Source organism: Pelodiscus sinensis, chromosome 22 (genome assembly GCF_049634645.1).
Source record: "Pelodiscus sinensis isolate JC-2024 chromosome 22, ASM4963464v1, whole genome shotgun sequence".
NCBI classification, from domain to species: domain Eukaryota; kingdom Metazoa; phylum Chordata; order Testudines; family Trionychidae; genus Pelodiscus; species Pelodiscus sinensis.
This window is the reverse complement of record NC_134732.1, coordinates 23,792,210-23,808,849: the sequence shown is the minus strand read 5'-3', so window position 1 is coordinate 23,808,849 and position 16,640 is coordinate 23,792,210. Positions and strand designations below refer to the sequence as shown.

General features: G+C 41.0%; 1 protein-coding gene and 1 long non-coding RNA gene across 10 annotated transcripts in view; one reads left to right on the top strand and one right to left on the bottom strand.

The window, feature by feature from the left end:
- DENND1A (DENN domain containing 1A) overlaps window positions 1-16,640 on the top strand; it is a 361,801-nt gene that overhangs the window by 176,389 nt on the left and 168,772 nt on the right. For all 7 annotated transcript variants that reach the window (XM_075905650.1, XM_075905649.1, XM_075905651.1 and 4 more), the window contains exons 6-8: window positions 449-518; window positions 1,729-1,809; window positions 9,279-9,332. In XM_075905650.1, the coding sequence (XP_075761765.1) occupies window positions 449-518; window positions 1,729-1,809; window positions 9,279-9,332 (205 nt within the window). The remainder of the gene's footprint in view (window positions 1-448; window positions 519-1,728; window positions 1,810-9,278; window positions 9,333-16,640) is intronic.
- Window positions 1-16,640, bottom strand: part of LOC142819334 (uncharacterized) — a 106,007-nt gene that overhangs the window by 11,566 nt on the left and 77,801 nt on the right. The window contains exon 3 of one of the 3 annotated variants that reach the window (XR_012897195.1): window positions 9,846-9,930. The exons of the other annotated variants lie outside the window; for them this stretch is intronic. This is a non-coding gene — a long non-coding RNA (uncharacterized LOC142819334). The remainder of the gene's footprint in view (window positions 1-9,845; window positions 9,931-16,640) is intronic. 3 annotated transcript variants of the gene reach the window in all.

Here is a 16,640-nt window from a genome sequence, read left to right as displayed (position 1 = left end):
CTGATTGCACAGGCAGTTATGGCTTCCGTATGATCACCCAGGTGCTCTATGAACAGTGAAATAAGTTTGGAAACAGTAGCCTGTGTTCTTATGAATTTCCACCATTGACTCCTCTGATTCTTAGACCTAGCGCTGCCTTGTATGATGGTGCTCTGCTGCTGGCCAGAAGCTCCAGGGATGATTATCAGAAGCTGTGCTTTTAGAGGAAGGGGACCTAGCCACTGATACATGCTGCGGTGCCATGGCCTACTCTTCCTGGCCAAACCCCACAACAAGAGAGACAACCAGCATGCCTTCCTGCCAGCCATTTATCAAAGTGTCAGCTTGATGGTGTGGCGTGTTGTTAGCAGTGCATTTACTGTGTAGAGCAAAACTTGCCAATCTAAATATTATGATGATGTTTTCAAGCAACTTACATTTTTCCTTTTTTTTCCTTTTTGTTTTTTAGTTATCTCCCATGGTTTGAAGTCTTTTATAAGCTGCTCAGCATCTTGGCAGATTATACAGCAAAAGGACAGGTATGAGATGACACTTTATTGCTTGGTTTTCTTTATACAGTCTGTGGGCTCTCATTTTCCAAACATATCAAGTAGGGTGAATGCTAACCAGTTAGGCAGTACTCTCATAAGAGAATACCCAGTTGAACTGTCAATTTCTACTATGTAATCCCATAGAAAGGGCTTTTATTAGCTAATTTGCTGTTCTCTTGAAAAGGGCTTGGAGAAATGCAAATGAATTGTAGGTTAATTTTGGTATCCAAGAGTAATTGGAGAGCCAAGTACAGATGAGTTAGGTAAGTACCATGAAAGCTCCTCCAGCATCTTGTTAATATACCTTACTTATGACCACTACATCTCTGCAGTTCTGGTATTGGGCCTCTTGGAAGAGAGACTAACTGTGCTTCGATGAGTGTTGGACGGATGTTTTCTCCAAGCTTATAAATGTGGTAACCCAATACAGATTTTTAAATCAGGCCCACTAGGGCAAAAGACCATTTTCTTGTTGCTCATTTTATCTGACTATTGTGGAGCTCATAAGGTATTTTTAGACTTAAAATTGTGGGGTAGGGTAGAATTTAAATATGCTATCTGATATTTCATTTAAAATATGAACTGAAAATATTAAGGGTCAGTTCTAGGATTATAAATGAAAATTGGTGTTGCACAGAGATGTTGCATATGGTAAAAAATTTTAGGCATGTGTATTGTGTTTAGTTCTGATATGATAGCAGATCCTAACAATTCTGCAGCAGCCTGATTGTTATATGTGACTGCTTTGATTCCTTTACCATTTCCCCAGTCGTACTCCTATTTTGCATTTTAACACATTTGTACCAGTTTGAAGAGGGAGCGCTTGTCTTTTTATAATGTCTTCTGCTGAAATCAAATAGATTCTGTTATGAAATAGTTGCTGTGGAAGCTGGACCTCCCTGGGATGAGATCATATGTAATGCATAGGGTGGTGCCCTGAGAGATTTCTTGGAAGGTTTAAAAAATGTGGGAAGATGTTTTTTGTTTTTAAAAGCTGCATTTTATATTGCCAGGGTATTTGCATAGAAAATGGTGTCATTTCCTTTGAGCCTACAGTATAAATCCTTTTGGCATCTTTTCCTGACATTTGCGAGTGATCTAGCCCCAAAGCGCCCATATACTTACATCCCATTGTCTGGTATGAGATGACCGTTTATGGCTTGGTGTTCCTTATTAAGCAAGAACTTTTTTATTTCAGGACAGTCAGAGGAATGAACTCCTAGAAACACTCCATAAACTACCTATACCTGACCCAGGAACACCTGTTGATCTCAGTGTGGTAAGTGAGGCAAAATAGCAGCAAATTAAGGAGATACAATATTGCATAATGAAAATGCAAGAGAAAACCATCAAAACAATGTTTTATTCTTTTTGAGGCTTGCAGCATATGTATCATTTTCTCTCAGGGGCGGGGGTCCTGCATTTCCCCATTCCTGTTAGAGCCCTAAAGAGCCTCTCCACTTACCCCATAGTTAACTCTGAAGAGAGTCCCTATCCTTTGATCTGCAGAGCCCTGGGTGGGATTCTGTATGGACGTTTGTGAGCATTGCCCCAGTCAGCTACAGGGGTCACTGCTGAGCAGCACAACATTCCTCTTACTGGACAGATCAGCACTTTTGGACTAGGGGGAACCGGCACTGATTGGCTCACATCATCCTGCGTGTGTGGGATGAAGACCAGAGGCTACAGAACTGTCGGATGCGTAAAGCAAGCTGGAGCTGCTTGTTGAGCTGGCCCCCAACCTGCAGTGCAAGGACATGACTGAGAAGCGTTTGGCAGTTGCTGTATGGAAGCTGGGGACTCCTGATTGCTGCCGGTCAATTGCAGATCAGTTTGGAGTGGGGAAGTCTGCCATTGGAGCTGTACTGCTGCAAGTGTGCAGGGCAATGAATCCTATTCTGTAACTCTGGGAAATGTGAGAGACATACTGGCTGGCTTAGGGATGTTAAGGACTAGTCGACTATCCGATAAGCCAATGCTTATTGGATAGTTCACTAGTCTCCTTCTCCCCCGCCTCTATCAAATAGAGGCAGCAAAGGGAGGGGAAGGGAGCTACTTTAAAGTGGCAGTACCGCATGGAGCCCAGGGTCAGCTGTGCAGCGCTGCCTCTTTGAAATGCTGCCACGGCATTTCAAAGGGGCAGCACCGCCCCATCGACTAATCAACTGATCAACTATTCGATCAGTCAGTTACACGATACTTCACACCCTTCGGCTGGCTTTGTGGACATGGGATTTCCCAACTCTGGGGGCCCATATAGGGCGCACACATTCCCATTTTAGCACCAGCCCACCTTGCCACCAAGCACATCCCCAGGCAGGGATGCTTTTTGAGGGTGCTGTAGGTGCTTGTGGATCAATGCGGCTATTTCACAGACATCCACATGGAGTGGTCCGGAAAGGTGCATGACGCACGCATCTTCAGGAACAGGGGCCTGTACAGAAAGCGGCAGGTGGGGAATTTCTTTGCAGACCAAAAGATGACAGTGCGAGATGTGGAACTGCCCATAGTGATCCTGCGAGACACAGCTTACCTCTTGAAACATTGGCTCTTGAAACCATATATGTGGTACCTAGACAACAGTAGCAAGTGTTTTAACAGCTGGCTGAGCAGGTGCCGCATGGTGGCTGAATGTCCTGTTGGGAGACTGAAGGCGAGATGGAGGTGACTCTGTCAGGCTAGACCTCACTGAGGACAATATGCCCAGAGGTATCAAAGTTTGTTGCACTTCGCTAATTTGTGTGACATGAAGGGGGAGTTGTGTGCTCCAGGGTGGAGCACTGAGCCATACAGCTTGGCTGCACAGTTTGAGCAGCCAGATATTAGAGCTGTTAGAGGACCTTGAGCTGCTCTTCCTATCAGGGGGCCTTTCAGGGTGCCCTTTGAAAATGCGGGTCACTGACTAAAGCGGTGTTAAAGTTGGTTCCAGGCAGCACTGCCAGCCTCTCCCCGGGAACACATAGCTGGGAACATGCCTTTAAAGCCTGCACCTGGGATCACAGTGACTGGTCTGTGTAAACGGTAAATATGAGTGTAGAACCATTATATCTGTGTGCCTTTAGTCATGAGAACCTCGCACACTGACATGCACTCAGGTACCCCCAAGAGCTGGGAGGGGAGTTGCTGGCAAAGGGTTACAACTCACCACAGTGCGCCGTTCCAGGGATCGTAATCAAAGCTAGGAGAGGGGGGTGAATCTGCTCCCGGGAGGGGGGGCAAACCCATGTTGGCTCAGGCTACGTCTAACCTACACCCCTCTGTCGGCAGAGAGATGTACATTAGGTGTTTTTGAAAGTGCAAATGAATGGGGATTTAAATATCCCACGCTTCATTTACATAATCGCGACATGGTGCTGTTTTGAAAAGGCGCCATTTTGAAACTGAAACCGTGGTTTAGATGCGGTTTTTTTCAACAATGGGGGTCCTGAGGAGTACAGGATCTTTTGAAAAAGTGCCCGTTGTTGAAAAACCACGGTTTCAGTTTCAAAATGGTGCCTGCTCGAAATAGCGCCATGACGCGATTATGCAAATGAAGCGCACAATACTTAAATCCCCCTTTCATTTGCACTTTCGAAATGTCTAATTTACATCCCTCTGCCAACAGGGGATGTAGTTTAGACACAGCCTCACTGTGCTGCTTCACTAAGCACTTGAGGATCTCAGTCTGTTTTTCTATCACCTAGATTGTGCATTCTGTTGATCAGTGCATTCTGTGGTTGTCCTTTCGGTTCCTCAGCACCCTCTCTGAACATTGTTCTCTGTCTGCACTCGCTCGCTGACTGGGTTAGCACTTTGCGAACAAAACCTCCCTGTTTTTTCTAGGGTGCTTCCTTCTCTGTTGCACCCTCTCTGATGTGGAACATGGCAGGGCTGTCAGAGTCTCCGCTGTTCAGCACAGTGCCAAAAAGGAGCCTGTTTATAGTCCTGTTTATGCCGTGATTCTCCATTGGCAAGTAACATCCCGACAGGCCTATCTGTTCGGGGTAAGCAAGGAAACCCGGGCACAGCTTCTCCATGCTTGTAGCTTTTGTCCTGCTCCATATTCTGCTTTGGTGCCTGCACAAGGGATTGATGAATGGTGCAGACTAGTGTCCTTCAGTAGGGGAGGGACAAAGCTGCGCTGCCATGGAACCCGAGGCAGAAAACGTACAAGTATCTTGGAGAAGTTTTGCTAGCCTCTCTGTGCAGGATTCTACCGCGGGCATCAACGTCCTGCTTGGCTATATCAATTAGTTACGCGGATATATGCGCAGCTCACGGAAACACAACCAGCTTCCCACTTTTCCGTGTCCTAAGCCCTGCGCTCCCCAAGCCACAGCAACCTCCCTGTGTCTCATCCCCCACCTCCTGGGCTGCGGAAAGCAGTTGCTCAGCTTGGGTCCTGGCTGCCGGACACAGTTGGCAACCCCGTGGGGAGCCCCTCGCCCTGTGCATTGCTTCTGGTGCCCCTTGCAGCAGAAGTGGGGTTTGCACCAAGGATAGCTTCCAGCTCCTTAGAGAGGTGGCAGGTCTTCGGTGATGCACCGGAGCGTTAATTTTTTTTAACAGGCCTTACAGTAGCCTTGTCTGAATTCTTTAATCTTTGCACTGCGACATGTTCCACTCGTACTCCTTTTCACGCAAGGATTGAGGAATGTGCCCAGTATGTGTCCCAGCTGTGAGTGACCCATAGTACGTGGGACGGAGCAGATTTCTCTCCCCATACACTGATGAGACCCAACAGCTCTGTGGCGGTCCAAGCAGGGGAACAGTTGGTGCAGTGGCTGGGGAGGACTCTGAGACCACTGCATGCGGGATAGGGGAGGTTCAGGTGCTCAGGCAGCAGGAAATGGGATTTACATTTTGTGAGGCTTGCAAAGGGAGCAGGGTGGGTAGCTGGTTACCTGGCTGCAGGGCACAGAGGCAGTACCCAGGACCAGGGGCTCCCCATGCTATCACATGTTTGGTGGCAGTACAGGGAGAGGAAAAGACAAAAGTCCCTCACTGAGCTGGAAGTTTTTGTTAATGAAAGTGGCCGTTTTTCGCAACAGAAGTTGAGTTGCGGTATGAGCGCTTATGCAGTTTTGTCGTCAAAGCCTGGCAGAGCAATACTCTAAGCACTAACCCTTTGATGCATGTCATTTTGGTGTTTTTCCCTCCCTCACGCCTCAATCAATAGCTATTCCTTCTCACGCTTGCATCAAGGCTGTTGTATTCTGTGACAGTCTTAAGTCAAAAATCAGTGGAAGAGCTTACGTTTGGGTTGGTTGGGCTTTAAGGGAAACATTTCTCTTTGTTCTCTTCCACTTGATGTTTGCAGATCAACCTTGTTTTCTGGGCAGTAATTGCTAAATCTGAAAGCGCCAGTGAAAAATCCTTGAATGCATGTTGCTTTGTGAGCTGTGTAGGCTTTGAGTTCACATCTAGAGCTACTGATGTAGCGCTACATCTCTGCTTTTCTGTCTCCCTTATTCATTTCCCTTTTCCCCTCCTTTTATAACTATCTGCTGACTACAAACAGCTTACTCTCATCACTTCACCCTGTAATGTCAGTCGACAGGTAGCAGTTGTTTGGCCTAGCTAGGTCACCAGCTGGCAGTGGAGATGACCCAGTCCTATCAAGGAAAGCTATTGTATGAACAGCATGTCTGCCTGACCTAGAGGACAAGCTGTCTCAGAGGCAGGATGATCTGTTGGGATATTTCAGTTGTTTCATACCAGTGGTTTCAAGGAATGCTGTTGCTCTCCCTTTGCCTCAAACATTTCATGAGCATTGGAGCAGGAAAGAATATCAAAGGACAGCTTAGGGACTACTTTTGTTTTAGGCTCTTTAAGCATTTTAGTTTAGCTGTTTACAAGCTGATGGATCTGTAAGAGCTCGTGGACTTTTTTCCTGTTCATTGTGTACCCTCCATATTCCATTTCCTCTTTTGTTCCTTTTCAACCAGATTAAAATAGTGAGGCATGGAGAAGCTAAAGTCCACATTGCATACTTGTTTTATCTGTGGGCAATTGTAGCTGTTTCAACAGCTAGATACTTCAGACTACGAAGCATGGAACTGATAAACACTGTAAGGAACAGAATTGTATGGCTTGTGGAAACATTCAAGAGCACAATAGCTCCCCAAAAAACTTTAATACAAAATAATGTGCTAGTCTTATAACAAACTATAAAGTTCCAAACAAAATACAATATACACAAATATTAACTTACACACAAAAATATTGTGTGTCCCTGCCCACCCTCAGCTCCCAAAACAAGAATAACAAAAATGTCTTGCATTATCACAATGGTTAATAAAATGAAAAGAGTTTCCTGGAGTGTAAAGGGATTAAATCGCTCCATTAAGCAATTCACAAATTGCAGTGGTGTGAAGCATCATGAAACGGGGAAACCAACATACAAATTTGACAGCTTTTCAAATACAGTAGCTGCAAATAAAAATGTGTACACAAAACAGTTTTCCAGTTATATTATTCAAATATCTTTATCTTCCTTAACATGCCGAGAATTAAGTAAACTTGACTATAAAACAGGATTGCAAATTGTGGGTTTTGGTATTTGAAAGACATGAAGGAAACGCAGACGATGCATGTACTTCATGAGGATTTCAGTTGAAGTTAAAGTATACACGTGGCTTAGCAGTACTGGAGTCTTGAACATTAATGTAGAACCCTTCCAGAGGTAATCCATATGATACCTGGAGCCTATGCCTTTCTCCTAAACCTGAAAGCCTATTCTTGTGTGTTAATTATTCTGAATACTACTCAACTAGAACCATGGTTGTGAAAGTTAATGAATATCTTATGACCAGTCGTTTAAATATGATAATCATAGACTGACTCATTAAAAGAGGATTTCCATCAGATAAATTTAAAAAAAAACAGTGCTGGGGTATGACAACCATAAAGAAAAATCTGCATGTATTTGGAAACCTTGATCGGATTACATATAAGACAGATCTAGGCACCAACAGAAGCATAACTACTTACGCCTGCTTAGAAAAAACTATTTCAGAATACTGTTTATCTTGTAAACTCTGCATTGAATCTCACGCTCATTTGTGACGTGGCCTTCAGTATATGGGAACATTAGCAATGCTGTAACACACAAACTTCCCCTTACTTTTTATACTTATTGCAGCCCACCTCTTACTTTGTGGGTTGATTTGAAAAATGTTGGTAATGCGGAATGGATTCCCATTTGTCACGATACACCAAATCATACTGGAACCATTAATTGCATCTGACAGAGATAATTTGTTCAGCTTTGTTTCTTTGTGCTGCACAATCATTTAATTGTTGAACGTGTTTTTTTAACATTTTAAAAGTCCCATTGATGTTTTATTGCAGTGGCTAAATGCTATAGTTGGATAATACTAATTAATTTCATTGTTCATAATCTGTACAATCAATTGTGTCAGTCGTGTAGTCACTGAAATTTACTGCATTTTTACAGTCAGAGCTTGTCTATATTGTATGTTTTCAAGTTTGGGAATTGCATTATGTGTTTGAGGGGTTCTTCCATAGAGCAGTCTTTGCACTGCAACTCTCCAGCTCTGTGTTTGTTTTTTGGGATCGTTTTTTTGCTATAACCAATAAATGGATGTTTATCTGCTCATTATGCATGTCTTAACTATGACCAGCTGGACTTGAAGCAACAGCATCTGCTATGGACGAAATTTGCCATATGCAAACTTGGTAGTTTGCCTGTCTGGTGTGGTAGATCAGGGCATCCAAAGGGGATACTTGGCAGGTTAGAGCATTTTTGGTGCAGTTTTCTGACACCATCTCCTGAGAATGTTCCAAACCATATAGCAAATGTACATTGTGCAAGACTGATTCATGTTTCTCTTAGCCATAGGATTCAAGAGAGAATATGCAGAGGAATTGTTAATAAATTATATATCTTTAAATTGGAAGAAAATTCTATTCCCAAAACTTCTGTTTGCTTTTTTAAATGGTGGCACTTTTTAAATTTCACAGTATACTGTTCTCTAGAGAACCCTTCATTTATTCAGCCAGGTGATATAACTTCAGAGTTTCAGTCATTCTCTAGCAACCACCAGGAACACTCTTAAGGTACTACCGGAGAGTCCTAGAATATAGAAAAGGAGATTTGTCAAGGAGATCAAGAGCAGCTTTTGTTACTGCATCACAACTCTTTGTGTTTCCTACAGAGAGATCCGGGAGGGTAATTAAGAGGGTCCCCTAGTTTAAGACACAGGATAAATTACCAGTCAGTTTGCTTTTCTGAAAGTAGAGGTCTTTTTTAGACAGAGCTCCATCTCTTTTGTTGCCTGAACAATGGAACATATTAATATTGTACTAGCTTAAGCCAAAAAGGAGATGGCTGTTGTATGTCCTGTATTCAGACATGGATCTTGCAGTAGGATGAGGAAAGATGGTCTGAACTGCATACAAAAAGCTTTGGCGGTGTTCTGGCATAGATCATAAAGAGAGTGAGGCTGTTTGTTAATACATCCGAAGTACAAGAATTACATGTAATGTATCCTTTACAGATATTTGATACTTTGTGATTCAATCTTTGTTCGAGTGGCTTTTTTTCAAGTTTGAGAAAAGAATCTAAATTTTGAAATCAATGGCAAAGTGATCTCATTGGTAACTGATAACAAAAGTTATGTCAGTTTCCTTAGCTGGGCTTTGTTTATTTAATCCTTTGCAACTATGGCTAAATACTTTATTGATTCAGAGCAGTATTTTGGATGTCTTTTCATGATGTAAAAATGTTTTTGTTTTTCTTTCCAGCATTCTTTCTTTACCGTGCCTGACATCACAGAGCTTCCTAGTATTCCTGAGAATGTGAGTAGTAGAGAGGTTCATACTTTATACTGTTTGTTTTCCTTTTAATTGGAAGAACAGCAAGACAAGTAACTATGCTCACTTAGAGCTAGTATTTAGAGCTGTTACATGATATTTTGTGAACTTGTACTAGATATTGAAACTCTTCCACTGTTTATTTTCTCAAACATTAAATATTACTATATGAAATCATGTTACAGCATGGCTTCTGCTAAATTGCTTCTGCAGGATTAAACAATGACACAATAAATTAGCTTTCCCCCATAATTACTGTAAATTAACCCCATAAAACTACTCTCCAGTATTCTCTCTAGAGCAAATGATTTACAGTGTCAGATGATCAGATTAAAATGTCTATTTAATTAAGAAAAAATATCAAGTGAATGGGAAGTTGTGACAGAATAATGGTCTCTTGATTAAAAAAGCCAAATCAAGATGTTTATTTTCAGAGATGTAGACGTTAATCATTAATGTTCCCTAAAAATAAGGATATTTTAAAATAAAATAGCTCACCAGGAAAATGGCATATTTTACAATAGCTGTGGCATACGCATGCATGGATGGTACAGATAAGAAGTTTCATCTACTTCAATTTTACCTAAACAGGCAAAATAGAAAGGGACATTGTCAAGAAACTTTTAGTTTGAGACATTAAAACTGTGTACATTCCTGTCTTACAAGTTTCAAAAAAATTTTTTTTAAAGAAAATGTGCAGTTTCACTATGAACAAGTAATAATACAGTCCTGACTTTTGTCATTTCCTACCCATTTGCCCCCAAATTAAAGTTTTGTGCTCCCTCTGCTGGTTTCCCATCTGCAGTTAATATACCTGGATTCCATAGCTATGCTGCTGCTGTCATTGATGCTTCAGATTCAGAAAGCAGAGCAAAAGTATAACTTGACTAACTTCTTTTTCGTTGGACAGAGTTTCTGTTTTAAAATTAACCTTATCAGAAAGATTGAAAACTAAACTGCACTGAAGCTGTTCTTAACGTTTTCTGAAGTTTTTCATAGTGCTGTTTACTGTTTTGAGCCAAGACTGTTATTGGTGAATTTAAATATCTTTAGTTGGAGACCATAATATTTAAAATGCAAAAACTGCTAGAGCTTCAGAAAGGTGAAGTACAGTTGTTTTGTATTAAACCTGCTTGGATCTTTCAAGATACCACCTTTGGTATTTTCACACATTTTCTATCCTGCCCCACCCACATATATTAATGCCTTCACAAATTTGGTGTCTGAATTCTGGCTAAGCACTGGAAAAATTCCAGTTTTCTTGACTTCTCTGCAGTTTGGGGATACATTGGCAGGAGGCATTAAGGCTAGCATTCTCTTTTGTGAAGGCCGCATACTTCCGCTCTGTCGTACCTACACAGCTGCAGGGAAATGATGAAGAATTCGATCTAGCATGTAGGTGCAGATTATTAAGGATGATGGTCCTGTAAGCAAATTGGAATGGAGGAACATTGCAGGACCTGTTCAGCAGACCATTGGGGCTGTCTTAAGTGATCACACAAGGGACCAGTAAAGATCAGCTGTGTACCCAGTAGCTTTCTCAAGACAGCTGAGCAGAACTTCACTGTATTTTGGAGTCATTTCTTCAAAGATATACTTTAACCCCCCTGAGTACAGTGCTTTGTACAGTTTCAGATGTGTCTTCAGAGGAGAGGTCTGAAAGTGCCAAACCAAGAGAGAACCTAACTGACATTTGTTGGCCTTGACTATTCTTTAGACCTCCACATTGTGAGCCTTTTCCAAACCTGCCTGCCTGACATCTCAAAGTCTTGCAACTAGATCAAGAGCAAAAACTTCTGAGGTCAGATGCTGCACCAAAACGAAGTCCCATTTGTGTTTTTAAAAATAAAGAACTCGGCCATATCTTCCAATTACTTACTAGTAGTATGTTGCTTGGTGAGCTTGTACAGCCTTTGTTTTTACCATTGGACATATACATAGTTGCTGGCTTTACTGGAGATAGTTCCATTACCATTAACTTTAATGCACATGCTTTATTTTTTGTGTGACATTGCTTTTCATAGAACTTTGCAACATTAGAAGTACAGTAAAACTCCAATAGTCCGGCATCCAATAGTCTGGCACTCCTGATAGTCCAGCATCAAAATGGCAAGAGCCTAGTGAGTGAGCTTCGGCAAAAAATGAGTCACAAGGTAACAGCGGCAGCAGCTGAATTGAGCAAAAAGGATAAAAAAGGCTTAAAAAAACTATCTATCTATCTATCTCTCTATCTCTCTATCTATCTCTCTATCTAAAACCATCTTATATATAACCTCCTGATAGTCTGGCATATTTGATAATCCGGCACCACAGGTTCTGGATTATTGGAAGTCTACTGTAATACAGGACTCCTGTCCTGAAGCTAAATCAGCGGCTAGTCTAGTTTGAAGGTTTAGGGTATATTTTACTAAGTAGTGGCGGTGATAATGTTTCATGAAAATCTGTGTTCTTTCATCTGATGATCTCTAAGCACTTTACAGTGAAGACACCCAAAGAGGTTGGGAAGTGTTATTCCCATTTTACAGATGGGTATGTTGAATCTCAAAGAAATTGATCACTAGCTGAGATTAAAATAGGATGCAGGGTTTTTAGCTGGTTGTCCTCTCCTTTAACTAATAAATGATTCTAATAACAATAGTACAGCGTGGGTGATGGGAGCATTAATGGAGGGATCATCGGCATTTTGATAGGAAATACAGAGGGCAAACATGGGAATAAAATGGAAACAACAGCTGATGTGATGAAGCTGGTCCAATACATTTTAATGCAAAATTGTCAGTATAGGTCTCAGTGTAAGGAAAAGAGTAAAACAAATGTTGAAAATGAAACTCACTGGTTTAAGGTTTTCGTTAAAGTTCATTCTCTGCTACCTCTCTGGTTTCCACTTAATAAAAGCAGTGCTTTTCTTTTTCTAATGAATATCATTGTGTAATTGCTCACTAGGGTTTTATCTGTCTATCAAGGTAACTTTCATGTAAGATTGTGGTTTAGATAGACAACTATATAAAGGCATTAAATGAACATAAATCTTTATAGATTTTAAACAATTGACCTGCATTTTTAAATATGCCACATATCATGGCAGTAATTGCATTTTTAAACCTCTATTAACAAATGTTTAGAAGCACTAGATTTAAGTTGTGTGTAATGATTAATGGAGAACCACATAGAGCTCCATTTGGAACATTAACAAATATGTCGTAATTATCTGGCTTTGTGTCAGACCAGAATGGTTAATGATCCACAAAAGCATTTAGTATGGACAGTTATATATAACAACTGAGATTTCACTATTTCAAAAGATTTCCTAGGATATGTGAAAGATTTATGAATACATTGTGACTTTCAGAAATAAACAAATTGAGTTAATTACAGGAAATACATTACTAAGTAGTGTTAGATATACAGTATCCATTATATTTCAGATTTGGTAAGTAATTTAGCTGTTTCAGAGATTATTGGAGTTTCTGTTTGGTGCTACAATTTTTTTTCATTTTATGTCATATCCTCAAACTGCATGATCCTTTCACTTTCTAAAATGTATGTATATGATTTAAGTTCTTGATTTCAATGAGTTTATTCACACTAGTAGTTTTATATTCTAATATTTAGACTATTTTAAACAGAATACTCACTCTTCTGTTTTCCAAAAGGTACATCATACTGTGATAAGCAACTGATGGATCTTTGAAAAACAACTTTTAAATATGTGGGGTTTGGAAGAAAATGTACTTCTAAATAAAGCTAGTTTATTCCAAAAGGAACATTTACAGAAACTTATTAAATGAAGTTTAGACCTAGAGCTGAGTGACTAGCTATGATAATTTGAGAGGATTTGTTTTTCAGTGATGCATACACATTTTTAATGGTAGCCTAGCATGTGTAGAAGTCATGGCCCACTTACTACACATGTGACTCTAGTTGTTGTTCCTTTGCACAGAAGGAGGAGAGGGTACGCTCCGTTATAATCCCAGTGAAAGGTTGTCTTTGGGATGATGTCAGAGGAAGGGGAAGCAGGAGTGATGTATCTTTTGTGAAGACCAGGACTTAACAAGGTTCAAAAAAGAACTACATGAATTCATGGAGTTTAGGTCCATCAATACTTATTAGCTAGAATGGGCAGGAATGGTGTCCTGAGCCTCTGTTTGTCAGGGGCTGGAAATAGATAACAGGAGAAGGATCACTTGATGATTCCCTCCCTCTGGGGTATCTGGTATTGGCCGCTGTCAGCAGACAAGATACCGGGCTGGATGGACCTTTGGTCGGACCCAGTCTGGCCGTTCTTATGTTTTGGCCAGAATAAAATCTATAAAGTGCATAATAAAAAAGAGTAATTGTTGAGTGAATTTAGGTGAGACTGTGAGAGGAGCATGAGGGAAGTAGGCTTCCAGATCTCATTGATTTTAATAGGATCTGGGTATCCGATTTCCTTAAGTTCTTTGAGAAATCTCAGCTTTAATGTCCAAGGAGGATTTCAAATGGTGAGAAACCAAATCTATAACAACTGTACTGACTGTTGTGTATTGGATTGTCATAGTGATAGATCTTGTTGTAGTAACTGAGTTAGGTCATTAGGGGTTAGCCCAGCTGGTTTTGGCTGATTCTAGCTATTCTGTGCTATGGAATAAAATGGAAAACTTGCAACTGCTGCAGCTCTGTGTTTCAAGCGTTTTCTTCCTAAACGCTGTAACTCCAAACGATATAACACTGTATTGAGAAAAACGACCCTAGTTTTGTGTGGCTTGGTTCCTACTCACTTGCCGTTTAGCTGTATAGCCACCTATTTTCAACATGTCACAATTTTCTCCTTAGACGTCATATTTTTTATAAATAAACTAGAAGATTAACCTGGTGTTGCTGGGGTCCTTAACTCATTAATTTTTGTTTTTCTTCATTTAAATCGTTGCTGTGAGGTAGGGCTGGAGATGAGGGGTTCATGGTGCAGGCTGCCCTAGGGAGAGAGGACTACCCCAACCCCTTCTCACTGCAGCAGCGTGGGGCCAGGAGAGAAGTGCCTGTTCATCGCTGCTGCAGCGGCACAGCTGGAGGAAGGCTGCATGTGATGGACAATACAGACAAACTCTCTGAAATATATAGGTGATATCTGTCCCTTTCTCCAACTCTGCCCTCTGCTGGCGCAGTGGAGTTGTTATATCTATCCTGGTCCCCATCTCTGGTCCCTTGCTGCCCTCCTGTGCTCATTCTGCAGTATAATTCCCTCCTACCAGCCCCCACTTCCTATTTTATGAGAAACAGTCGAACTCCACGTGCATCCCATTGTCATGGCACAACCAAACTCTGAGCTTGCTTTACAATATGATAAGAGGAAGCTGCATACCAAATTTGGTGGTCCTAGCTCTTACTGTTTAGGAGTTCTTGAACAAATGGACTCACAGATGGACAGATACACACATTTCTAAAATAAGAACATAAGAATGGCCGTATTGGCTCAGACCAAAGGTCCATGTAGCCCAGTATCCTGTCTGCCAACAGTGGCCAGTGCCAGATACCCCAGAAGGGGTGGACTGAAGACAATGATCAAGCAAATTGTCTCCTGCCATCCTTTTCTAGCCTTTGACAAACTGAGGCCAGGGGCACCATTCCTTACGCCCTGGCTAATAGCTTTTTATGAACCTAACCTCCATGAATTTATCTAGCTCTGTTTTAAACTCCGTTATAGTCCTAGCCTTCACGGCCGTCTCTGGCAAGGAGTTCCACAGGTTGTGCGCTGTGTGAAGAATAACTTTCTTTTATTAGTTTTAAACCTGAATAAGTTGAATAGGATTGGTCCTAAGACTGACCCTTGTGGAACACAACTAGTTAGACCTCCATTCTGAAAATTTACCATTTATTCCAACCATTTGTTTCCTGTCTTTTAAACAGTTCTCAATCCATGAAAGGATCTTTCCTCTTATCCCATGACAACCTAATTTACACAAGAGCCTTTGGTAAGGGACCTTATGAAAGGCTTTCTGGAAATCTAAGTACACTATATCTACTAGATCTCCCTTGTCCACATGTTTAAGCCTTTCAAAGAACTCTAATAGATTAGTAAGACATGATTTTCCTTTGCAGAAACCATGTTGACTTTTGCCTAACAAATTATGTTCTTCTACGTCTCTGACAATTTTATTCTTTGCTATTGTTTCAACTAATTTGCCCAGTACTGATATTAGACTTGCTGGTTTGTAATTGCCAGGGTCGCCTCTAGAGCCCTTTTTAAATATTGGCATTATGATAGCTGTCTTCCAGTCCTTTGGTGCAGAAGCTGATTTAAAGGGTAGGTTACACGCCACAGTTAATAGTTCCGCAATTTTCCATTTGAGTTTTTCAGAACCTTTGGGTGAATACCATCCGGTCCCGGTGATTTGTTACTGTTAAGTTTTTCAATTTGTTCCAAAACATCCTCTAATGACACTTCAATCGGGACAGTTCCTCAGAGTCATCACCCACAAAGGACCGGTCAGGTTTGGGAATCTCCCTCACATCCTCAGCCGTGAAGACTGAAGCAAAGAATTCATTTAGTCTCTCCTAAGTGGCTTTATCGTCCTTGATTACTCCTTTTCTATCTCGATCATCCTGGGGCCCCACTAGTTTTTTAGCAGGCTTTCTGCTTCTAATGTACTTAAACATTTTGCTGTTACTTTTTGAGTGTTTGGCTAGTTGTTCCTGAAAATCTTTTTTAGCTTTTTCTTATTACATTTTTATACTTAATTTGGCAGTGTTTCTGTTCCTTTCTATTAACCTCACTAGGATTGGACTTCTACTTTTTAAAAGATGCCTTTTTATCTCTCACTGCTTCTTTTACATGATTGTTAAGCCATGGTAGCACTTTTTTAGCTCTCTTACTATGTTTTTTAATTTGGTCCTTTAATAGTTTCCTCCTGGATCAGATCCTGCGCTCCACTCAGGACTAAATCGAGAGTTGCCTCTGCCCTTGTGGGTTCCGGTACCAGCTGCTCCAACAAGCAGTCATTTAAGGCATCGAGAAATTTTATCTGCTTCTCATCCTGAGGTGACATGTATCCAGTCAATATGGGAATAATTGAAATCCCCCATTATTATTGAGCTTTTTATTTTGATAGCCTCTCTAATCTCCCTTAGTATTTCAGCGTCACTATCACTGTCCTGGTCAGGTGGTGGATAATATATCCCAACTGCTATATTCTTATTAGAGCATGGAATTATATTCATAGTGATTCTATGGAACGTGTTTATTCATTTAAGATTTTTACTTCATTTGATTCTACATTATCTTTCACATATAGTGCCACTCCGCCACCCACACAACCT